Raw genomic sequence first — 26,719 nt, 5'->3', positions numbered from 1 at the left:
AATCTGTTTTTAAGGCAGCCACAGACTCAAAACTAGTTTTATAATTCTAAGACATTTTAAGTTCTAATATAGTAATTTTTAGTAGATATAATATATATATAAACAAAAGCTCTTTATGGAGAAAGGGGTTTCTTAATAATTTTTAAAAGTGTGATGGGTTCTAGACCCAGCAGTCTGAGAACCATCTCTGGCCTCCACCACTTGCCTAGCTCTTCATCACCGCTCCAAACTTAGCCTCCCTCCAGCCATCTCTTGACCCTCAGTCTTGTGATAAGTAGTTGAATTTAACCCTGCCTTTGCCTCCTCTACCAGTTTCTGCTCCAGAGATTTCCTCCTTGCTGACTTTAATCTGACAAGTGCCATTATGTGTAATTCACAATGCTAAGGATAAGACGCCAAAACCAAATGAACAGTTCCTAGATTTGACAAACTGATGGATAATAAGAGCTAACATATAGTGTTAGCTTTGGAATACATTTGGATATATCTTTTTGTCTGCACTTGTGATTTCACTAGTAAAGGGAACTCCTTGTTATCAACACAGTGTTTCCTTAACTCTGAGGAGTTAAGTGACTTGTCTGGAGTCATATAGTTAATGTTTCAAAAATAAGACTTGAACTCAATTCTTCCTATTTCATGCTGCCCCAATGATAGATTTTATATTTGGGAGGTTGCAAATCACCCTAAAGATTTCCAGATTTGATACAGTCTGCTCTAACATTACACTTTTACTCAGTTCTGGGCCTATCTCACTTTATGACTGGTTAAGCCATGGGAGGATGTGTATGGGACAAACTCTCATCACAGATGTAAGTGAATTTGTATCCCCTGGTAAACAAATAACTAAAGAATTCAAACAAATCTTTTTTTCCCCAAAAAAACTCCACTCACTCAAGAGATTCCTGAAAAAAGTTCGGTATTCACTGGCAACAGAGAAAAATGCAAATTACAACAACCTGAGGTACCACCTCACACCCACCAACCTACAAAAGATAATAAATGATGGAGAAATTCATTGTTGGAGAGGTGGTGGGAAGATAAAAGTATGTCAATTTATTGTTGGAGGAGCTGAATTCACAGCTACTGTTGGAGGAGATGTGAATTCTTCCAGCCAGCCTGGAAAACAATATGGAATTATATAAGAATAGTGGCTAAGTTATTCAGGCTCTTTGACCCAGAGATTTCATGATTAGGATTATAGGAAACACCAGCATCTATACAGTGCTTTATGATTTGAAAGGTACCGAATATCAAAGGGATCAACGAAGGAAGGCATCTTAAGAGTACCAGATTTCAAACTACATTACAAAGTGGTAATCATCAAAACAATCTGGTACTGGCTAAGAAACAGAGTGGTGGATCAGTGGAATAGATGATGTGTATAATACATAGTAGTAAATGATCATAGTCATCTAGTGCTTGAGAAATCCAAGGTATAAGCTTTTTGGTCAAGAACTCATTACTTTACAGTTTCTGGGAAAACTGAAAAAACAAGTTGGCAGAAAGTAAGCATTACCTACTTCTGACCTTGATAAACTCAAAATGGGTATGTGATTTGGACATAAATTACAATATCATAAGCAAATTAGAGGAACATGGAAAATGTTACCTGTCATATCTACGGATAAGAGAAGGATTTATGACCAAATGAAAGAGAATCATGAAAAGTATAACGGATAATTTTGAATACATGAAATTAAAGAGTTTTGCACACAGATGTGTCCAAAATCAGAAGGAAGTGAGGAAACTGGGAAATTATTTTTACAGCAAGTGTCTCTGATAAAGACCTTGTTTTTCAAATATATAGAGAATTAAGTCAAATTTATAAGAATATGTCATTCCTGTACAATGATCAATTCTGATGGACATGGCTCTCTTCAACAATGAGATGATTTAAACTAATTCCAATTGTTCAGTAATGAAGAGAGCCATCCACACCCAGAGAGAAGACTGCGGGAACTGAGTGTGGACCACAACAGCATTTTCCCTCTTTCTATTATTGTTTGCTTGCATTTTTGTTTTCCTTTTCAGGTTTTTTTTCTTTCTAGATCCAATTTTTTTTTTTAGATCCAGCAGAACACTGGATTTTTTTTTTAATTAAATAACTTTTTATTGACAGAACCCATGCCAGGGTAATTTTTTACAACATTATCCCTTGCACTCACTTCTGTTCCGATTTTTCCCCTCCCTCCCTCCACCCTCTCCCCAAGATGGCAAGCAGTCCTATACATGTTAAATAGATTACAGTAGATCTTGGATACAATATATGTGTGCAGAACTGAACAGTATTCTTGTTACTCAGGGAGAATTGGATTTAGAAGGTATAAATAACCTGGGAAGAAGAACAAAAATGAAAGCAGTTTACATTCATTTCCTAGTGTTCTTTCTTTGGGTGTAGCTGCTTCTGTCCATCCTTGATCAATTGAAACGAAGTTAGATCTTGTCTTTGTTGAAGAAATCCACTTCCATCAGAATACATCCTCATGCAGTATCATTGTTGAGGTATATAATAATTTCCTGGTTCTGCTCATTTCGCTCAGCATCAGTTCATGTAGGTCTCGCCAATCCTCTCTGTATTCATCCTGCTGGTCATTTCTTACAGAACAATAATATTCCATAACAATCATATACCACAATTTACTCAACCATTCTCCAGTTGATGGGCATCCATTCATTTTCCAGCTTCTGGCCACTACAAACAGGGTTGCCACAAACATTTTGGCACATACAGGTCCCTTTCCCTTTTTTAGTATCACTTTGGGGTATAAGCCCAGTAGAGACACTGCTTAGATCCAATTTTTCTTATGCAGCAAAATAACTGTATAAATATGTATACATATATTGGATTTAACATATATTTTAACATATTTAACATGTATTACCTGCCATCTACGGGAAGGGGTGGAGAGAAGGAGGGGAAAATTTGGAACAGAAAATTTTGCAAGGGTTAATGTTGAAAAAATTACCCATGCATATGTTTTGTAATTAAAAAGCTATTAAAAAGAATATGTCATTCCCAAATTAATAAATGGCCAAAGGATATGAACAAGAAATTTTTAGAGGAAATCAAAGCAATCAAGAGTCACATAAAAAAATCTTCTCAATAACTATTGATTAGAGAAATGCAAATAAAAACAACTCTGAAGTACTATCTCACATCTATCATACTGGCTAATATTACAGAAAAGGAAAATGACAAATTCTGGAAAGGATATGGAAAAGTAGGGATAATAATGAAGTGGAGTTACTGTTCTAACCATTCTGGAGAACAATTAATTTGGAACTATGTACAAAAGGCTATAAAACTGCGTAAATTTTAGCCCAGCAATAATATCACCACTGAGTCTATATCCCAAAGAGATAAAAAAAAAAGAGGGGAAAGCATATATATATATATATATATATATATATAAAAGCTCTTTTAGGGGTGGCAAAGAATTGGAAATTGAGGGTATGTCTATCAACTGGAGAATGGCTGACCAAGATATGGTACATGATTATGATGAAATGCTGATGATGAGCATGGAAGCTCATTCAGAAAAACCTAGGAAGACTTACATGAACTAAGGCAAAATGAATTGAGCAGAATCAGAACAGTGCACACAGTAACAGCAATATTGTATAATAATCAGTTGTGAATGATAGCTATTTTCAACAATACAATGATCCATAACAATTCTAAATGAGTTATGATGAAAAATGCTTTCACCTTCAGAGAGAGAACTGATAGACTCAAAATGCAAGTGGATGCATACTTTTTCCTCTAATAGTAGACATTTTATTTTTCTTAATACATGTAAAGATAGTTTTCAACTTCCATTTTTGTAAGACATAGTGTTCTAAATTTTTCTCCCTCTCTCCCTATACCCTAAAACAGCAAGTAATCTGACATAAGTTATATATGTACAATCCTTTTAAACATATTTTGGTATTTGAAATAATCAAGACAAATCAGACCAAAAGAAAAAAAAAAACAAGAAAACTTTCCTCTAACCTATATTCAATATCCATAGTTCTCCCTCTGAATGCAATTGGCATTTTTCATTCTAACTCCATTGGAATTACTTTGTATCATTGCATTGTTGAGAAGAGCCTAATGTATCTCACTTGAACAACAGACAATCTTCTTGTTACTGTATAACAACGTGCTCCTGGATCTACTCAATTTACTCAGCATCAGTTCATGCAAGTCTTTCCATGCTTTTATGAAGTCAGTCTGATCATCATTTCTTATAGAATAATAATATTCCATTACCCTCCTATAGCATAACTTATGCAGCTATTCCCCAATTGATGGGCAGCCACTTAATTTTTCAATTCTTTGACACTACAAAAAGAGATGCTATAAACATTTTTTTACATATGGATTTTTTCCCTCTTTTTTATTATTTCTTTGGGATATAGACCCAGTAGTGACATTACTGGATCAAAGGGTATGCACAGGTTTAGAGTCCTTTAGGCATAGTTCCAAATTGCTTTCCAGAATGGTTGAATCATTTCACAACCCTACCAACAATGCATTAGTGTCCTTGTTTTTCCACATCCCCTCCAACATTTTTCATTAATTATCTTTTCCTGTCATCAAAGCCAATCTGAGAGGTGTGAGGTGATACCCTAGAATTGTTTTAATATGCATTTCTCTAGTGAATAGTGATTTAAAGCATTTTTTCCTGTGACTAGGAATGGCCTTAATTTCTTTGTCTGAAAATTGTTCACTTTGACTTTTGACCACTTATCAATTGAGGAATGACTTGTATTCTTTTAAATTTGAGACAGTTCTCTATATATTTTAGAAATGAGTCCTTTATCAAAAACACTAGCTGCAAATTTTTTCCCCAGCTTTCTGTTTCCCTCCTAACTTTGGATGCATTAGTGTTATTTATACAAAACCATTTTAATTTGATATAATCAAAATTATCTACTTTGCATTTCATAATGTTCTCTAGTTCTTTGGTCATACTTCCTTCTCCACAAATCCAACAGATAGACTATCCCTTGTTTTATTAATTTATTTATAACATCAATCTTTATGTCTAAACCATGAACCCATTTTGACCTTATCTTGGTATACAATGTTAGATGATGATCAGTGTATAATTTCTGCCATACTATTTCCAGCTTCCCCAGAAAATTTTGTCAAATAATGAGTTCTTATCCCAGAAGTTGATTCTTTGAGTTTATCAAACACTAGATTACTATAGTCATTAACAGTTGTATCTTGTATACTAACCTATTCTTGACCTTTTTAAAAAAACTTTATTTTTCTTGGATTTTTCTTGTTTGCTGTGTGTGTGTGTGTGTGTGTGTGTTTCAACAACATGACAAATATGAAAATGTTTTGCATGACTGAATATAGATAATCTATATAAAGTGCTTGCCTTCTCAATGGAGAGAAAGGAAGAGAGAGAAAGAATTTGGAATTAAAAAAATTTTTTTAATGTTTAAAATTATTTTTACATTCAATTGAAGGAAAAATAAAATATAAGAAAAAAGAAATGAGGAGCAGAAAGATTTTTAAAAAATCTGGGAAGACTTATATGAACTGATGCAGAGTGAAATGAATAGAACCAGGACATCATCACCCACAGCAATAACAATATTATATGAGCATGATCAATTGTGAAAGACTTAGCTACTTTGATCAAGTAAATGATCCAGGACAATAAAGAATTTGTGATTTAAAAAAATGTTACCTACCTTCAGAGATAAAACTGCTGAACTGATTTCAAACTAAAGTGTATTTTTTTTTCAATTTTTGTGTTTTCTTTTCAAAATGGCCAATATGAAAATATGCTTTGTATGATTTCAAATGTATAACTGATATCATATTGCTTGCCTTCTCAATGAGTGGGAGGAGCAACTTGAGGGAGGGAGAGATTTGGAACACACACAAAAAATTTAAATCATAAAAATAATGAAAAAATTTAAAAGATCTGAAAATGTATTATATATATGTATATATTAAATATCTTATCTGATTCTTATAATTAGCCTGAGATAGGTACTATTATTAGCCCCATATAAAGATGAATTATAAGGAAGAACTAGCTTGTACATGTCTGAGATGGGATTTGAATTCAGTTCTTCTTGACTCTAGGCCCAGCACTCTCTCTACTGTGCCATAGCTGTATTATATCTCTGGCAGCAACTGCTGTCAGCAAGAAAAGGCTCATATATACAGACACATCTATAGTAGCATCATTTTATTATAAAAATTTAGAAACAAAATAATTGGTCAATGGCCAAACCAATTGTGGTGCATGAAGGTGATGGAATATTATGATTCTATAAGAAATGGCAGATATGAAGAACTCAAGAGAGACTCTTATAGATGGGTAGCAAATGAGACAGAATGATGAAAGCAAGATTGAAAGAAAAATGGATGTAAGGATCATGGCAAGGGAAAGATATGGTCAGCATGAAAAGGCAATGGAATGCTGCTCACATACAACAGCCATTGCTAACAGACTACTATGCTAATAACATTAAAGAACACATCTTTCCTTTCTTTTAATAATTATCTCCCCCAGCCTCACCCTCTACCAAAGAATGTATTTTGTAACAGTTTTTTTGAATATTTGATTAGAAGTATCTATTGTGGGAAAACAAAATGTAACTTCAAAATTTTTTTAAAGTGGTATTTTGTAACCCCCAGTAGACAGATTGGAGGGGAATATAAAAGGCAACATAGAAACCAGAATGGAGTAGAGTCTCAGAAGCAAGAAGACAAGACAGGGTCAAGTTCTTTTTGTCTGTTTGATTTTGGTGAGGCAATCAGGATTAAGTGACTTGCCGGGGGATCATACAGCTAGTAAGTGTCAAGTGTCTAAGGCTCGATTTGAACTGAGGTCCTCCTGACTTCAGGACTGGTACTCTACCTACTGTGCCACCCCATAAGTTTTTTTATGGATCTGATCTACATTTTCTTTGGTTTGGGGAACTCCTGATGAGGTTGTCTAGATCACCTAGAAGTTAAGCACATTGCCCAGGGCCACCCAGCATGATGTGTCGGAGGCAGGCCCCAGTGTTCCCTGCACATGGTACCCCAAGTCCAGTTTCTAGGTTTGGCATAGGCTGTCTGTCACCAATCCTAGAATTCACTCCTTCACTTTTACCTGTTGGAATTCCTGGTCTCCTTCAAAACTTAGTTCAACAATGAGGTGATTCAGGCCAATTCCAATAGACTTGTGACAGAGAGAGAGATCTGCATCCTGCAGGAGGACTGGGGACTAAATGTGGATCATTCAGTGTATTCACCATTTTTGTTGTTGTTTTCTTTTTTTTTTTCTTTTCCTTTTTGATCTGATTTTTCTTGTGCAGCATGATAATCATGGAAATATGTATTGAGGAATTGCACATGTTTAACACATATTACTTGCTGTCTAAGGGAGGAAGGGGGAAAATTTGGAACACAAGGTTTTGCAAGAGTGAATGTTGAAAACTATCTTTGCATGTATTTTGAAAATAAAAAGCCATTATTTTAAAAAACTTAATTCAAACCACATCTTACTGGTCCCCCAGCTGCTACTGCCCTAGCAGTAGCCATCATCTGTTTTGCATGTATTCCATACATATCTTTATAAGTGCACATCACCTCCCTTATTGAAATATAAGCTCCCACATGAATTGGTCCAGGCATTCGGGAAAGTCATTTGGAACCATATCTAAAAAGCTATTAAGCTGGGCATCCCTTTTGACCAACAATACCTTTAATAGCTCTATACCCTAAAGCAATCAAAGAAAGCAGTAAAGAACTCGTGTAAAAATATTTATAGCAGCTCTATGTATTTGTAGTAACAATAAGCTGGAAACTATGGGGATCCCACTAATTGTGAGTGACTGAACAAATTACTGCAAATGAGTGTAATAGAATATTACTGTGTTTTAAGAAATGATGAAAAAGATAGATTCAGAGAAACCTGGGAAGACTGACATGAACTAAAGCAGAATAAAGTGAACAGTAGAAAACCAGAGGAACGATTTATGCAGTGACAACAGTATTGTAAAGATAAACAATTTGAAAAATTTCAGAATCCCGATCTGCTCAGTTGGCATTCTAAACCCTTTATAAGTTAGCTCTTTTCGATCCCTCCAGTCTTACTCCCTATAAAATACTGTTAAATCCAATGACACTGGCCTCCTGGCTATTCTATGAACAAAACACTCTATCTCTCAAATCCCTGTATTTTCTTTGGCTGTCTCCCATGCCTGGAACTCTATCTATTCAACTATACATACTGATTTCCCTAGCTAAATATCAACTAAAATCTTATCTTTTACTGGAAGCTTCCTTCTATTAATTATTTCCTGATTATTCTTGTTTGTTGTTTCCCCTATTAAATTATAAGCTTCTTGAGGATAATGATTTTTTTTTGCTTCTTTTTTTATCCTTACAGTACCTGGCCCAAAATAGGTGTTTAATAAATGTTTATTGTTTGACTGACCAATATATTAATCAGCCACAATTCCAGTGAACTCAAGATGAAACATGTTGCCTATCTCCTGATAGAGTAGATGGATTCAGATTGTAAGATGTATGCATTATATATATGCATGTATATATGAACATATATACACATATCTTTTAATATACATATATTCACCTATTTATATATACATATATGTACACATACATATTTTTTGGGCATGGCCAGACAGAATTTGTTTTGACTACATGTATTTGTATTTGTAAAAAAAAAAATTTGTTTTTCTTGCTTTCTCAGTGCGGGGAGAAGGGAAGGTCAGAGGGAAGGAATGTGGATCTGAAAATAAAATGAAATAAAATAAAAATAAATGAAGTGGGATTAATTCAGGGGTTCTTAACATGAACTCTATGACTTTATTTTAAAAAATCTTTTGATAACTGTAATTCAATATAATTAGTTTCCTTTATGAACAAGTAATAACCTTTCATCAATGTAATGGTGATAGTTTCAGAGGACAGATGGTGATCCCTGCTATGTACATCCTGACAGAGAAGTAAGTGATGGATTCAAGAAGCAGAATGAGACATACATTTTTAAACTTGGCCAATGCCAGGTCAATTTGCTTTGCTTGACTAAGCATATTGGTTACAAAGGGTTTGTTTTTGTTTTTGCATTGAAAAATAATGGAAGAAGTGGAAACAGAGAAAATAAATGTTTGATTTTTTTTTTATCATCCCTCTCCCCAAAAGGGAAATAATTAAAAAAAAATTCCTTGAGAGAAGAGATTATTTTGCTTTTATGTGTAGAGTTCACCATTTTGAGGCTCCTTAAACACAAGTCTACAAGTTCTTAAACTTTTTGTGTCTTGGACTCCTTTAGTGGTTTGGAGAAGTCTCTATGAATTCCTTCTCAGAATAATGTTTTTAAGTGCATGAAATAAAATATACACAATTGAGAAGGAAGCCAATTATACTGAAATATAGTTACCAAAATATTTTAAAAAACAAGTTCACAGACCCCAGGTTAAGTAAAATCCATTATGTGGCAATGCAGCCTAACTAGAGGTCAGAATGAAACTGTGACCTAATGCATAGTTCTGACTTCTAACCACTGTACGCAACATGCATTGGATAGGATAGGATAGTGAGAACAACAACCAGACAATTGAGATCAGAGTTGTGTTCCAATCACTCAGTCACTCAATAGACATTTATTAACCACCTACATTTATTAAGCCAGGCACTGTGCTAAGCTCAAAATTACATGTGTATGTATTTTGCATGTATGTGTGTATATATATATATATATATATATATATATATATATATATATATATATAAAGGGGGGGTAGTGCAGGGACAGAGAGAAAGAGAGAGACAGATCAACAGACAGAGAGAAAAAGCAAAGTAGAAGCACAAAAGACAGTTTCAGGTCTCAAGCAGCTCTTGATCTAACAAAGAGATGACATAAAATAATCTATATTGAAACAAGAAATACAGGATAAACCAGAGATAATCAGCAGAGGGAATGTTCTAGTATTAAAGAAGATTAGGAAAGGTCTCTTGTAGAAGATGGAATTTCATCTTGGACTTGAAGGAAGCCAGGGAAGTGAAGGAGTACAGCTAGACCACACCTGAAGTCAGGAAGACCTGAGTTCAAATTTGGCCCAGACACTTACTAACTGTATGACTCTGGGAAAGTCATTTAACCCTGTTTGTCTTAGTTTCCTTATCTGTAAAATGGGCTGCAGAAGGAAATGGAAAACTGCTCTGGTATCTTTGTCAAGAAAATCCCAAATGGAAAGTTGGGCACAATTGGAATGGTTGAACAATCAAAGAGAAGTGAGGAGACCCAGATGACAAGGGAGCATATTCCAGGCAGAGAGGAGCTGAGCAATAGAGTGTTCAGAGCAAGATATAGTAAAAAAGGCAGTATTCCTGGATTACAGAGTACTTAGGGAGGAGTAAGGTGTAAGAAGGCTGGAAAGGTGGAATAGGTAAGTGACAGGTTGTGAAGGGGTTTAAATGCCAAGTCTTGTCCAAGCCCATGAGGATGATCCCTAACCCTACAGGGTGAATCCTAGCCCACGAAAAATATCCCTGTTGCTTGAAGATGAAGTGCCAGAGCCCCACAGACACCACAAATGCCTTGAGCAAAGTCCGCTTTGAGGAGAAGTTGTTTGCAGCCAATGGCTTTACATCTCCAGAAGACAGGACAAGATCAGTGCAAGGTTGGCCAGCAACCTGGGAGCTCGCCTTCTGTTAGAGGTGGGTAAACTGGCTTTGGACACAGGGAAAGAACCAGACTGAGCCCCTATCCTCCCATGGCTGTTGGGTCTCTGGCAGGCAGGAGGGGAAGTATGAGCTCATCCCCAAGACCTGTCCTGAGCAAAGCAGCGGGCAAAGCAGGAAAGCAACTGGGTTCCCTGGGGCTCATTCCTGGCTCTGCTCCCAGGTACCTCTGCACAGTGCCTTTGATTGCTTGTTTCCCCGGGGGTTTGTCTCAAAGATCTCAGCCAGGGGAGCCCCTAGAGTGCAGCTAGAGAGTTCAAGGCCCTCCACAATCTGGTGCCACCATGCTGTTCCAGGTGAATTTTACAAATTCCCTTCCCCTCATTCTGTGCCAGCCAAACTCTGTGCCACTGTTCCCTCTCTGCCCCTATATACCCTGCCCTCGCCTGCTTTCATTCAACAAGCATTCATTAAGCACCTACTATGTGCTAGTGCCATGTATGGCACTGGGCATACAAAAACATCAATAAAACTGTCCTCAAATGTATAATCTACATGGGGATATAGCATGTGTACTGATAAGTGAATGCCAAATATGTACAAATACAAAGTAATTTTGAGAGATAGAGTGCTAATAACTGAGAAAAAGCTTCAGGTGGAGGGCAGCACTTTTGAGGAGCTAGTTTTATGTAAAAACTTATAACAAACTTTTAATGAGGAGTGCTGGACATGGAATCGGGAAGAAAGAAATTGTAATACATTTATTAGTGTGGCTCTGGGAAAATTTTTCAGCATTGTCTGCCTCAGTTTCCTTATCTAAAGGCTAATGAGTACATTTGCCTCCCAGAGTTGTGAGGATCAAATGAAATAATATATGCAAAGCATTTTGCAAACCTTAAAAATGTTAAATAAATATTAACTACTACCAAGAAGTTAAGGTTAAGAAGGAAGATGGGGATTGTACCAGACAGAGGTGAGGAGAGTACATTTTAGATTTAGATAGAGGGATCCCTTGTGCAAAGTGATGGCCATGGGAATAGGATGATGGTTTCCTGACTAACTGGGGATGGTAAGCTTGGGATTGTAGAAGTAGACAATAGAAGAAATAAACTTTTGCTTAAGCTATCCTCTACCCGGAATGTTCCCCCTACTACCTTTCTCTTCCCATGCTGAAAGCCTTTCCTAAAAGGCCAACTCTAGTGCCACCTTTTTCAGGAAACCTTCTCTTCCTCTTTAGCCTTCCTATACTACTCTGCTTTGTAAATCCCCAATTCAATTATCATATAACGTCATCTATTCTTCTTTTTTGTGTATCTCAGACTAGATTGTATTCTTAATGAGGGCAGGAACCTTTTCATAGCTAAATATTCTATTATTCCCATTCCAATATCTAGCTAGGACTTCACAGGCACTTCAAAGTTGTTTGTTATAGTCTCTTGTATATAGCCTGGAGTCAAGAGAGCCTTGGGGTCAAGAGATAGAACCCCATGATCCAAGAACTCTTAGGGCCTCTCAAAAAAGCATGGAAAGATCAGAGGGCAGCTAAGTGGCAGAATAGAGAAAGAACTGGGCTGACATCAGGAAAACCAGTGTTCAAATCTAGCCTCAGACACTTAGCTCTGTGAATCTATAAGTGATTTAGTAAGTGATTTAAACTTATTTATTAGTGTGGCTCTGGGAATAAAGTGATGATTTAAGGAATGGTTTCTATATGGTATATTTACTGACCAGCACTGACTTTAAGATGAGGGATTGAATCTTGCTTTTAATTTCAATTTAGACTTGAAGAACTGCAGAATAAGACCAAGGATGCTAGCAAGGCATGGCCTGTTCTGATCTCTTATCCCTTTGGCTTCACTTCCTCCTCTCACTCAATGAATTGTAAGGTGATCCTGCAAGAGTCTTTACCTATCAGTTCTTATCCACTGTATTTCCCATATCCATGCCTGCCTTTGCAATGGCTGTCTCCCATGCTTGGGATATACCTCCTTTGCATAGAATACCTCATATCCTTTAAAACTCCGTTCAAGCACTATCTTCTAAAAGAAGCCTTTACCAAACACTGTCGTCCTCACCATCCACCACCACCAGTTGCTAGTACCCTCCTTATAAAACTCTCTCATACTCACCAATCTTGTATTTATTTTGCAATTGTTCTACATCTGTTCAGTCATTTTTCAGTTGTGTATAATTCTTCATGACTCATCTGGGATTTTCTTGGCAAAGATACTAGAATGGTTTGCCATTTCCTTCTCAAATTCATTTTATAATTGAGGAAACTGGGGCAAACATGGTTAATTTACTTACCAAGAGTAAATAGTAAAAGTCTGAAACCAGATTTGAACTCAGAGAGGAATCTTCCTGACTCTAGGTCTGTCAGTGTATTATTTAGCTGCTCATTCTATATTTACTTATTATATATACACACACCTATATATACATACACACAATACATATATTACACAATGTGTACATAAGGACACATGTGTATGTGGGTGTGTATATATGTGTGTGTGTGTCCATGGAGTCTCTCACAATAGAACAAGGATAGTTCCATTTTCGTCCCTGTATCTCTAGCATTTAGCTTGATGCTAAATTTAGCTGATGACACTTAAATTCTTGGTGGCTGATTGATCCCATATTCTCTTTCAGAAATCCTGTCTACTCTCAAAGCTTGGAGTCTCAAGTGGGTGATATGAGTGATTTAAAGCCACCTCTTCAACTCTGATCTCTCCAGTCCTATGGATTTAACTTTATGCTAGATTTCTCTACCTGTATGTCAGAACATCGCATAAAACTGAACACATCTAACATCTTTTTGTTCCCAGACAGCTCTCCTTCTGGACTTTCTTGTTTACATCAAGGGCCACACCATCCTCCCAGGCTCTCAGGTTTAAAACATCAGCTTCATCTTTCCTAGCCCATCTCCTTTTCAGCTGTAAAAATTAGGTCACACGCATAAAGATCACACAGTCAACTGAAGGTGTCATCAAGCCTGGAGCCATGTCTCCTGGCTGTCACCTTAGTTTGTTTTATTCCTGGCTTTCTTTTAGACCACTTGACTCATGACTTGCTAACACCTAATCTCCCCAACTCCTTTAGGAATTGCAGGTATTCTGCTCTATACTGGTATAGGTTTGCTCTTTGTCCCCTTCACTCCTGGAATTTATTGGTGGTGGGGCTAGGTTCTGCTTCATTCAACAAACATTTATTAATTGCCTACTATGTGCCAAGTGAGAGGCAGACTGATAACAGAGAGAGTGAGCCAGATTTAGTGTGAGAGAGATCTGGGTTCAAATTGTGTCTGTGATATAGAAAGCTGTGTGATTATGGGCAAGTCAATTAGCCTTTCACTGCCCTGGACAACTCTTTATGACAATAAATGGCAGAAAATGTTGTGATTGGTATTGATAGAAGTGCCTCCTGAGTAGCTTCCTATGTCCATGAAAATACAGGCCTACTTTAAACACAAAAAGTGTCAGTTCCTGTACTATGCTTTGGCAATAAAAAGACAAAAATGAACCAGTCTCTGCCCTTAGAGAATTTCCATTTTAGTGGGGGGGGGGGGCGGAATGCATAAGGTAAATGTAAAATATTTACAAGCTATTGGGGGATGGATTGGTCAAGATAACAGCTAAATATGTGTAAATGCGGACTGGCCACCTGCTTTTTAGAAAACCGAAAGGGGCTCAAAATGTTCATCCTTTCATTCTTTAGATTATTAGAAGAATGAAATAAGTAGAACTTTAAAAAAGAAGATGAAAAGAAAGAAGGAAGGAAGGAAGGAAGGAAGGAAGGAAGGAAGGGAGGAAAGGAGGAAGGGAGGGAGGAAAGAAGGGAGGAAGAGAAGGAAGGAGAAAAGAAGACCAACAGAAGTATTTTACTGCAAAAACCAAGGGTCTGAAGAGGAAGAAGAAATTCTGACCTGTATTTGGAGTCTGGAAGAAGGAAGGAAATAAGTATTTATTAAGTACCTACTTACTATGTGCCAGTTTATGTAATAAGTGTTGAAGATACAAATAAGAAAAGGACAGACAGTCCCAATGCTCAGGGAGCTTACAATCTAATGAGGAAAGACAATACAGAAAAGGAATGAAGAAGGATATCAGAGTGTCCCTGAAACCAAGTAAATGGAAAATGAAGAGTTAGCTGCAAAGTTCTAAGCGCTCTATAAAGAAAGGTTGGGGAAAAATTTATTCTTCATCTCTCCAGTCCTTCAGTCAGAGGGGAACAGTGACTGAGGGTGCTAACAGCCAGTGAAGATGCATGTGTGGAAAACCCTGGATTGGTGTTCCAATGAATGTTCATGCTTTGAATTAAATCTCTCTTTAGACACTTAATTACTAGCTGTATGACCCTGGGTAAGTCATGTAAACCTTCTAAGCTTAAAGGAGCTTAATTTTAATTCTGTTAAATAAAGATGATAACAATATCTGTATGTACTACCTCACAGAGACATCTCAATGTATGTAATGAATAAAAAGCCAGCCTCTGGAAAACATGGGTTCAGGTCTTAATACCTACAGGTTGCACGACTCTGCACATGTCACTTAATCTCAGTGTCCCAGGCAATTCTTCTCTAGAAGTTTGCTAAGTCACTGAGGTACCAGCCTATATTGGTAGAAGACTGGGGAAACTGAATCCCAGAAAAACTAAGAGAAGCACCAATGGTCCTACATGCCAAGTAACCTTTCTATCCAATCCTATACCCCACAGACTAATAATAGCTAGCATTTATATAGTGCTTACTATGTTCCAGGCACTGTGCTAAAAACATTATGAATACTATTTCATTTGTTTCTATCATAGTCCTGGGAGGTGGATGCTATTACCATCCCCATTTTATAGTTAAGAAAACTGAGGCAAATGCAGGTGAAGTCAATTACCCAGTGTTTTATACATACTAAGTTTCTGAGGTTACATTTGACCTCAGACTCTAGGCCTGACTCTAGGCCCTGAGCTGGCAGATATGCCGATTCAAGACTACAGCTGAGCAAGGGAAATGGGGGCACCAGTGAGTAATGGCCTCAGTGATGGACTTCAACATCTTCACCATTTGGACCAGAGTCTGTCTTGGCTAAAATATGTTATCCACCACTTCCAGCAAAAACATCCCCAAAGTAACCAATTCCTGTTATTCAGAATGACATAACAGGCCATCCAGAAGCCCAGAGAAATATCATGATCAGCCCAAAGGGAACTGAGGGTAGAAAAAAGGGGTCTGGCATCCCCCTGGGTCTTCCTCCTCACACATGTTTGCACACAGACAGATCTGGAATTGCTAAGTGAAATGAGAAGAGGTAGCAAAGATAGGGTTTTTGAATGGCCTCTTATCCCACTCTCAATTCATAATATTTTTGCAGAGCTAGTTAGCACTTATTTAGTTTAAGATTTGCAAAGTAATTTACAAATATTATATCATTTAATCTTTACAACAACCTAGGAAGATGTGCTATTATTATTATTAATATTATTATTATTATTCCCATTTTACAGATGAAGAAACTGAGGAAGAATAATTTGATCAAGGGGACGTACACTAGTAAATGCTTGAGACACAATATCTTCACTCTAAATCTAGCATTCAATCCACTTTGATACTTGGTCCCTCCTAATGTCATGTGCTCTAGAATTCATCCCTGCATTGTCCATCAGAGTCTCTATTCTAGGAGAATATTCCCTAATCAAATAGGTTTGCTGAGACCTCCCTTCAGAAGAAGGTTGTGAAACACAACCATGAGAAAATGCACATGATTTTGTGTCTGCCTCTTACAAAAGAACTCCCTTAAAGCTGAGTGGCAGCACCATACTACTAAAGAAAATCTGAGATATATTGGAAGATGAGATCTATGAGATTATGATAAAGGTGGGCCTTCCATTGTATACTTCTCATTATTCAGTCGTGTTTGACTCTTCATGATCTTATTTGGGGTTTCTTGGTAAAGACACTAGTGGAGTAGTTTGCCATTTCCTTCTTCAGTTAATTTTACACATAAGGAAACTGAGGCAGAGTGAAGTGACTTACCCAGAGTCACACAGCTAGGAGATGTTGAGGTGGGATTTGAACTCAAGAAAATTAGTTTTCCTGACTCCAGGCCTGGCACTCATCCACTACATTTCTCAGTTCATATTTTATCAGAGACAGAGCTCTAGACCAGGACTGCAAAGTAGATTTTTGGTTTTTAGTTTTTGTTTTTTTATTATAGCTTTTTATTTACAAGATATATGCATGGGTAATTTTTCAGCATTGACCCTTGCAAAACCTTTGTTCCAACGTTTCCCCTCCTTCCCCCCGCCCCCTTCCCCCAGATGGCAGGTAGACCAATACATGTTAAATATGTTAAAGTATATGTTAAATACAATATATATATACATATCCATACAGTTATTTTGCTGCACAAGAAGAATTGGACTTTGAAATAAGGTAAAATTAATCTGAGAAGGAAATAAAAAATGCAAGCGGATAAAACAGAGGGATTGGAAATGCTATGTAGTGGTTCATACTTATTTCCCAGAGTTCTTTCGCTGGGTGTAACTGGTTCTATTCATTACTGAACAAATGGAACTGATTTGGTTCATCAGAGCAGATATTTGCTAAGCATTTTCTGTTTGTAAGGCACCTTTAGGTGATGAGGCAAAGTAGCCCTCACCTTCAAGGATGGATGGTCTGGGGATCCTTTTAGAAATCTGCAAGATTGAAATCATTTTCATAATAATACTGATATCATTTATCTATTAAAAATTCCCTCCTTATCCAACTACATATCTGTGTGAAGTTGGATTTTCTTCATATACTTCCATCAAAACAACTTCTTGCAACAGATTGTATGTAGAAGCTAGAAGAATCCAGTTGTCTTCAATTATGATAGACATTAAAGAGATTTGCAAAAATATGTAAAACAAAAACACTCTCTTGCCTAATCTTTGTTTCTGAAATGTAGTTATTTTCATTAAAATGTTATTATTTTAAAATGAAGAAATACATGTTTAAAACTTAACCACTTTAATTCCTAATAGAACCAATATCAATAGTTATAACCCACATAAACAAAATTTCTCTGGTTTGTTCTTAATAATTTTTAAGAGTGTGAAGGGGTGCTGAGACCAAAATGTTTGAGAACCACTTAAGAGAACATGTAAAGGATAAGTGACTGCAAAAATAATCTGAGGAGAGGAGAGAATGCTAACTAGAGAAAAGCAGAAAAGTATAAGACCTGAACCTTGAAGAAAGCTAGGGACTCTAAGAACGGAAGGGAGGGAAGCAGGATGTGCATCTCTAGTTGGTGGAAGAGCCTGCATGGAACTGAGAAATAGAATGTTGTATAAAGGGAATGGCAAGTCAGCTAACTTGGATGGACCATAAAGTGTGAGGTCAGGGCAGGACACAGAAAGGGGGTGATGTTCCATCAGTCTGAAAAGACAGTCTGGAGCTGATTTGGGAAGATCTTTTAAGACCCTTCAGAGAAGCTTTATCTTATTTTAGAGACAAAAGGGAGTCAGCAAAGATTCTTGAGGTGAGGAGGGACAAGGTCAGGGTTTTGCTTTGTAAGATTATTTTAATACTTCGCAGAAGATGGAGAGATGGGAGTCAGAGACCAATTTATGTCTCAGAATAGACTCTTAAAGGTGGAAAGTCCTTTGGAGATTGTCACATCTTTGCTGTGCTTGAAGTAGGAAACCTTCTACAATAACCCTGAAAAATGATCATCTAGTCTCTGCCTGAAGACTTCTAGTAATAGGGAACTTCTGCTTTTGAACAGCTCTAATTATTAGGAACACTATTCCTCACATGAAGCTGAGTCTTCCTCCATTTAGCCTTTTCTTACTGTTCCTACTTCTACTAAGAAGCCTAATCTCCTTTCATGACAGTCTTTCAAGTATTTCCACAGAAATCTAGAATGTGATAGTGTTTACATTTTCCTTAGGTCTTCTCCAGACTAAAAACATCTCACTATTTATTTACATATATTTTTATTTCTACCTTTCTTTTAAGACCTACCTTCTTCCTGAAACCTTCCTTGATCATGCAGATAGAAATGTTCTTTCCTTTCTCAGAATCTGCATAGCATTCTGGGTGTACCTTTCTTATGCCTTATGTTCCATTTAGTATTAAAACCCTCTCTCTGTCTCTCTGTGTTGTTCCCTTACCAAATCTACCCCTCCCTCATACCACTGGCTCCATAAGAACAGGGGTCATGTCTGTTTATTTTTATATCCTTTTCCATATCTGCATCAGGGCACTGCTGGATAAATGTTTATTGAATATATTTTACTCTTTAGATAGGCAGTTCTGCAAAGGAGGCAACCATGTCTAATTTTCATCATATCCCCCAAGCCCTTAGTATATTCCCCCTGAATAAGGAGATACTGTCACCCTGTGCCTGAGACAGGCCTTACCATCATGGTTGGCGTTCCCCAATGTCCAAGGCTCATCAGAGTCAAAGTGAGTGTCTCCACCAATCCCAGGGCCAGGGAAGTAGGCATGAGCTAGGAATCCCCCTTCACCATCAAAGGGGGAGCTGTCACCATGGAAACCAGAGGCAAAGAAAATCATGATGTCTGCTTCCTTGCGGTCACTTTTAATCTCGTGGTAGGGAACTTCCTCAAATGTCAGCGGAGTGACCTTCTGCCAAACGTCAAAGGCCTGGCGGATGGCCTTCCGTGTGTCCAGCTCGCCTACTTTGGGGGTGTAGTTGTGAATGCTGGTGAGAAAGAAAAAGGTCAGTGAGGGCGAGGTCGACCCTCTCAGGACTAAGAATAAGGCCATGAGGATATGGCCCAGTTGTTTCTAGGCTTGACCACTTCTTCCTGCAGCAGTTCCTTTCTCCTTCTTTCTCAATGGATCCACCTCCTCCTCTCTCCTCTCAATGGTTTAATCACATTAAACCTTCAGGATGCAAGTCGAACTCCATCCATCATCTCATTTGATCTTCAGCAGAAGGAGGTATTGTAGAACTTACTAGGAGGCATGTTGGGCCAGGGTGGAGAGTATGTTGCTCTTGGGGGTCTGAAAACTGCCTAAGAGTATTTGCCAGATGTGTGACCATGGGCAAATCATTTAATCTCTAAATCTCATTTTCCTAATCAACAAATTTGAGATAATGATATCTACTTCACAGGGCTATCTAGAGGATCTAATTAGAAAATGTTCAGAAATACTTGTTACAAATCTCAGAATGCTAATATAAAAGTGAGTTGCTGTAAACAGCTGACAAAAATTGAGGCCCACAGAAGGTTTGCCCAAGCTCACACAGTAAGTCAGTGGGGGAGACTTGGGACTAGATCCCAAACCTCCTAACTCAGCTCCCAGAACTTTTCGAGCTCTTTTCCTCTACCTCTTAAGGAACAGAATATAAGTTTCTGCCTTTTAAATTTCCATTCTTGAATAAGTTTGATTAGCTGTGGGCTATGGTAATAACTCCTGAAGATGTCCAGTCTGGACTCTGGACCTGAGCCCTGAGAATTGGTTGGGGCAAGCTAAGTTTATCCAGCTCCTGATTCCATTCATAGAATCTGAACTGAAAGGAACATTTCTCTCTCTCTCTCTCTCTCTCTCTCTCTCTCTCTCTCTCTCTCATATTTTATTTTTCCAAATAAAATTCAGCAATACAAATGTTTTCAACATTCACTTTTGCAAAATTTTGTATTCTAAATTTTTTTTTCTCCTTCTAGGAAACATTTCTGATGCCATCAAATTCCACTGGCATCTGAACAAAAATAATCTTTTTAATATTACAACAAGAGGTTGTCCAGCCTCCTCTGGAAGACCTCTAGGGATGGAAAGTTCATCGCTTGTGCCCATGGTCACACATCCTTAGAATCCCTGGCTTCCTTCTAAACTCAGCTCAAACATTACTTTCTCTCTTCATGAATACTTTCCTCATTTCATCCTCCTATCCCAGCTTTTAGTGAGTCTTCCCTCCCTTTCCCTTTCCTCTCCAAATTACCTTGTATTTACCTTGTAAATATTTTATATGCACTTACATACATATAGATTGTCTACCCAGGTAGAAGGTAGCCAAGAATAAAGCCTTTCAGATACAGATTCTTCTATATAGATATTCCTTGGATGAGTGCATGGGACACCCATCAAGTCAGAGTTTGGGGCACTCTCAGTGACTTGTAGGCTACAGAACTGGAAAAAGTCTTAGCACCCGACATAAAGTGCTCTTCTGCAAACGTTCAAATGCTACATAAATATTAGCTATTGTTATAACTGTTATTGTCATTACATATATGGACTAACTAGTCCAATTCCATTTTACACCCCAAGAATCTGAGGCTCAGAGAAAGAACTTTGCTCATACAGGTAAAAGCTAGCAGAGTCAAAAGTAGACATTTGATCCCCTGACTTTTCCACCACCCACATCCCACAGTGCTGGCCCTTTTATCTCATTAAGCTTTGATTCTCTCCATAACGAGGGCGGGTGTCAGATCCCAGTCAGTTCCGAGAGCTACCTTCTCCTCTGGATTTGAGAGTGGATCCAGACCCACTAAGCAAGAACACAAGTAGAGAAGTAGAGTGAATATCCCTTGCCTGTAGGTGATGTGTTTCTGCCTCCACTTCTGCCCCGTCAGTGCATAGCGCTTGTTCCTGAGCCGGCGGCTCAGGTGGGGGTGATCGGGGACACCACAGCGAGGCTTCTTCATCCACCTGGGCAGAGAAAATGTACACTTACACACTGGCCAGAGTTTTTAAGAGAAAGGCACCAAAGTCAAGGCTGAAAGGACCTTAGAAATCATTAGGAAAGGCAGTGCCATGGAGTGGTCTAAGAGACAGAAAATCTAGATTTGAGTGGTATAAATGATAGAGCACTGGGACATGGGATACCAGGAGCCCTGGGTTCAAATCTCCAAATTGCCACTTTAGGGCAAGTCTTAGTTTCTTCATCTGTAACAAAAGGGCTTTGGACTCAGTGGCCTCTAGGGTCCCTTCCAGCTACAAATCTAGGCTCTTAACATTTCTAAGTCTCAGTTGTGCCACTTATAACTTATCGGCAGCTATTTGTACATGTACAACTTTTTGATGATAGGGATTTGGACAGAGAGGTGGTCTAATGGAATCATTCTTCGGACATTTACCACCTGTGGGATCTCGGGCAAAGTAGTAAATCTCTTTCCACTCTGGTTTCCTCATTTATAAAATGTAGATAATAGCACATGCCAAAGAGAGCTCTTCTGCAAATGTTCAAATGCTGCATAAATACTAGCTGTCATTATTGTTGTTATTGTTATTACATGTATTTCTATCCTTGGTGCCTAAGACAGTGCTTAGCATACAGTAGGTATCTAATTATAGTAGGCTTGTTGACTGGTTGATGATCATCCTCTTAGATGAGATACTCAAGTTTCCCAGTGTCCAGATCTGTAAAATGGAAACAATTATACATGCTCAGCCTCCACCACAGGGCTTTTAGGGAATGGGAATGAAATAATGGATGTAAAGGGTTTCATAACTGTAATTGTGAACTGTTATTGTATTTAATATTATAGAGGAAGAAAATGAGGTAGGACCAATTTACCCAAAGGTACATAGAAAGTTAAATAGCAAAGACCAGCATGCCTCTTTCCTGTCTTGCAGAAAAACTTGTAGCTCATCTGGTTTCCATAGCTCAGCATGGTTTTCCAGGTCCTGTTCTGAAGGAGAAAAGATTCTCCTTTCTTGCTTTTTCCTACCATGCTGTCCATACAAGCGGCTCTGTGCATAGAACCACAGTATATAGGCAGTCTGGGATTGCTTTTAAGTTGTTACTGATACAACTAATCTGCTATAGGTAGGAAGGGCCAGCTAACTAGATAAATGGACAGCCTATGCTTTAAGTGGTGGTGATGATTGGAGTTGTCATGGAATCTGGGTCTGGCCTTCAGGAACTCAAGTTTTATCACCTCACTCAGGGTTCTGGAGAATAGACTTCCACTAACCAACCCCACAAGACTAATTAATAAACTAGATGGCAGCATATTAACTTATGCTGAGAAGTATTCCTGCCTGGCTCAAGTTCCAATTCCACCTAAATGCTCAGGGTTCTTTCTCTAGTGGGTTAGTCCACTCAGGAGACCCAATTACAAGAGTCAGAAGGTTACATGGCAAGTAGAGAATCAGAACAGAGGGAGCTGACTATTCTTAAGGGAAATTTCCATCCAGTTATGCAGTCTTCCTCCACTCTAGGGACACTGCTTGCCTAAGAAACTGATAGGGGGAAACTACAATTAAGTGGCTCAGTGAATTAAGCACCGAGTCTGGAACCAGGAAAACCTGAGTTTAAATGAAGTCTCGGAGACCCCTCAGGACAAGTCACTTACCTCTGCCTCAGTTTCCTCAACTTTAAAATAATAATAATAGCACCTATTTCCCAGGATTATTGCAAGGATCAAGTAAGATCACATTTATATAATACTTAGTACGGTGGTTGACATATGGTGGACACTTAATAAATGCTTATTTCCCTCCCTCCTTCCTTCCTTCCTTCCTTCCTTCCTTCCTTCCTTCCTTCCTTCCTTCCTTCCTTTCTTCCTTCCTACCTTCTTTCTTTTTCTTTCTTTCCTTTCTCTTCTTCCTTCCCTTTCATTCCTTCATTCTTTCCTTTCTTTTTCTTGCTTTCCCTTCCTTCCTTTCTTTTCCTTTCTTTCTTTTTTCCCCTTCCTACCTCCCACCCTTCCTTTTTTTCATGCATGAAAGAAGATTAGTAAAAAGGCCAGAAGACAGGTGATAAGTGTTGTATGTGAGAAACACCATAAAGGTTCATCTATCTAGACCAGAGTTCTGAAAAGGGAGGTTACAGCCAACTTGTGAAGGACTCCCCCAAGCACGTCCTCAAGGTAAGAATCTTGTAGAAAAGGAATTTGAGGAAGCTGTGATAACTTCCATTGTATCATGGCTGGCCCCAGTTATGACACTATATGGCTGTGCTGATTTATCCCCAGTTCTATCCATTGGAGGTTGGAGGCGGGGTAAAGGTGGGCTCTAATTTGAGAAGATACTTAGCAATTCTTTTAAAAATAATTATAATGTGGTTTACCAATGCTTTTTGTTTATAGAGCGCAGATATCTCCAAGCATGTCCCCTAATTCCCAACAGACCAGTCTTTATAACAAAAACACTTAGGCAAAACCAACTGATATATATTATTGATCTGTTCTTATAGTGCATGCAACATTCAGTATCCTCAATGCCCCACCTCTCTACAGAAAGAAAAGCAATGTTCTTCCAAGACAAGAGTGTCATTAGGATTGTTTTCCTTTCAGTGTCATTTTTGTTTCCATTATTTCAGAAAGCATTTGAACTCTGATCTTCCTTACTCCAGACCCAGTGCTCTATCTGCCCTAAATGCTCTTTACCTCTGCTTCTTAGAATCCCTGGCTTCCTTCTAAACTCAGCTAAAACATCACTTTCTCTCTTCATGAATACTTTCCTCATTTCACCCTCCTATCCCAGCTTTTAGTGAGTCTTCCCTCCCTTTCCCCTTCCTCTCCAAATTACCTTGTATTTACCTCGTAAATATTTTATATGCACTTACATACATATAGATTGTCTACCCAGGTATAATATAAGTTCCTCTAAAAAAGGAATTGTTTCAGCCTATCTCAGTATCCCCAGCATTGAGCACAGTGCCTAGCACATAGAAGATGCTTAATAAATACTTGCTGATTGATTGACACCTTCATTAGGTCAACAGAACTTCAACAAATTCCAAGTTGATTTCTACATATGGTTAACCCATATCTATGGGTCTGTTTCAGAGGATGACACTTTTGAGCTAGTATGCCTTCCATGTGTTTGTGACCCCACAAACAACAATGTACAAACAAACTATAGACAAGATCTATTTGAAATAATCAACATAGGAATGGCATTGAAGTACACAGAGTCAAAAAGGCTTCCTGTAGATTTGACCCATAGTAGGTATTTAATATGTACTGGTGTGGAGTTGACAGGCTCCAGTAGGATATCTAAGAGCCCCAAACTGGAAGTTGAGAGACTTAGATTCTAGTTTCTAATTCATCACAAATTCACTAGGACTTTAAGCAAGCCAATCTTCCTCTATGTTGTTGTTCAGTCATTTTCAATTGTATCCGATCTTCATTTGAGGTTTTCTTGGCAGAAATATTGGAGTAGCTTGTCATTTCCTTCTCTAGGTCATTTTACACACAAAGGGATGGAGTTAAGTGACTTGCATAACGGTCACACAGTTAGTAAGTGTGCAAGGCCAGTGGGCCTCACTTTCTCCATATCTATAACTCAGAGATAATACCAGAGATAATAATATTATTTCATGGAACAATGGCTAGAGACTTAACTTTGGAATTAGGAAGCTCTGGGTCAAGTTCTGTGGCCATGGATCAATCACTTAACTTTTCAGTGACCTGAGCATCTCTCTAAGATTATAGATTTACAGATGAGTTTCTGTTGATAGTAGCAGGGAGGAGGAAAAGGGAATAATCATTTATATGGCACCTGCTATGGGTAACCTGCACTGTGGTAAGCACTTTTTGCAAATATCATATTATTTGATTTTCCCAATAACTTTGGCAGATAGATGCTATTATTATCGCCACTTTATAGTTAAGGAAACTGAAGCAAAAGGGTGAAGTGGATTGCTTGAGGACGGGGGGTGATGGAGTGGTTCACATTTGAACTCGGATATTCCTGATTTCAGGCCAAGCACTCTATCTACCAGCTGCTTTTGTGGCTGAAGTTCTCCACACCAGAAATTTCTTATACTAATGAAAACACAGGACTAAACAAAAAATTAAAAAGAAAAATATTTGCTGTATTTTATAGGATTACTGTGTGGGTACCTTTGATATAGCAGTGTCTCTACTAGGCCTGTATCCCAAAGAAATCATAAAAAAGGGAAAAGGCCCACATGTGCAATAATGTTTGTAGCAACTTATTTTTGAAGGAACTGGAAACTGAGTGGATGCCCATCAGTTGGGGAATGGCTGAATGAGTTATGGTATATGAATGTTATGGAATATTATTGTCCTGTAAGAAACGATCAGCAGGATGATTTCAGGGAGGCCTGGAGAGACTTACCTGAACTAATGCTGAGTGAAGTGATTAGAACCAAGAGAACATGGTACACAGAAACAAGAAGATTATACAATGATCAATTCTAATGCTCATGGCTCTTTCTAACAATGAGATGATTCAGGCCAGTTTCAATGGATGGTGATCAAGAAAGCCATCTGCATCCAGAGAGGACTATGAGGACTGAGTGTAGATCACAAAAGTATTTTCATTTTTTTCACTGTTGTTTGCTTGCATTTTGTTTTCTTCCTCACTTTTTTTTGACCTGATTTTTCTTGTGCAGCATGATAATTGTGGAATTATGTATAGAAGAATTGCACATGTTTAACATATATTTGATTACTTGCCGTCTAGGGAAGGAATGGGGGGAAGGGAAGGAAAAAAGTGCAACACAAGGTTTTGCAAGAGTGAATATTGAAAATTATCTATGAATGTGTTTTGAAAATAAAAAGTTTTATATAAAAATCATATATGTATATGTATATATATAAATATATATACATATACATATATATAAAGGATTACTGTGGGGGAAATGTTTTTTAAATATAGGCCTTAGATTGTTAGTCAAGTTCTCTTATCAATCCTGAGCTTCTTCTTTCAACCCTACATTGATCTAGGTGTAACTTTGAAATGCTTCTCTGTGCCTCAGTTGCCTCATTTGCAAGATGAGGAGAATGCTCAGCCTTTACCTTCCCCCACATCCCCAAAGACACCAGAAAGAAAACTGATGATTGACAGACAGATAAATGGGAAGTGGTTTCTTCTCTACCCAGATCATCCCCTTGGCCTCCTCCCACCATCTGACTGCTCTTAGCTGAACCCCAGCCAATGTGCCTGTGTCTTTCTGGAACAGGGAAGAAATTAAGGCCAGGTGCTCCCTCAGCAGTGGCCGTCTCCCTGCCATGTACTGCTCTGCCCTGCTGCACTGTACCAGGATTCAAAATAGTCCCAGCTTCTCTAAGGGAGCCTCAGTCGATTCAGGCTTATGCTCAGTGATAGAATGTTAAGAGTTGGAAGGGGTCTTTGAG

The 26,719-nt window shown here is 38.0% G+C and overlaps 1 protein-coding gene across 1 annotated transcript in view; it reads right to left on the bottom strand.

The window, feature by feature from the left end:
• Positions 1-26,719, bottom strand: part of MMP24 (matrix metallopeptidase 24) — a 58,598-nt gene that overhangs the window by 18,536 nt on the left and 13,343 nt on the right. Inside the window, exons 3-4 of the mRNA XM_031953905.1 lie at positions 21,195-21,311; positions 19,055-19,359 (exon numbers count right to left, since the gene is read on the bottom strand). Coding sequence (XP_031809765.1) covers positions 19,055-19,359; positions 21,195-21,311 — 422 coding nt within the window. The remainder of the gene's footprint in view (positions 1-19,054; positions 19,360-21,194; positions 21,312-26,719) is intronic.

The sequence above is a fragment of the Sarcophilus harrisii genome, chromosome 2 (genome assembly GCF_902635505.1).
Source record: "Sarcophilus harrisii chromosome 2, mSarHar1.11, whole genome shotgun sequence".
NCBI classification, from domain to species: domain Eukaryota; kingdom Metazoa; phylum Chordata; class Mammalia; order Dasyuromorphia; family Dasyuridae; genus Sarcophilus; species Sarcophilus harrisii.
Note: the sequence above shows the minus strand (reverse complement) of the source record. Positions and strands in the feature narration are given on the sequence as shown.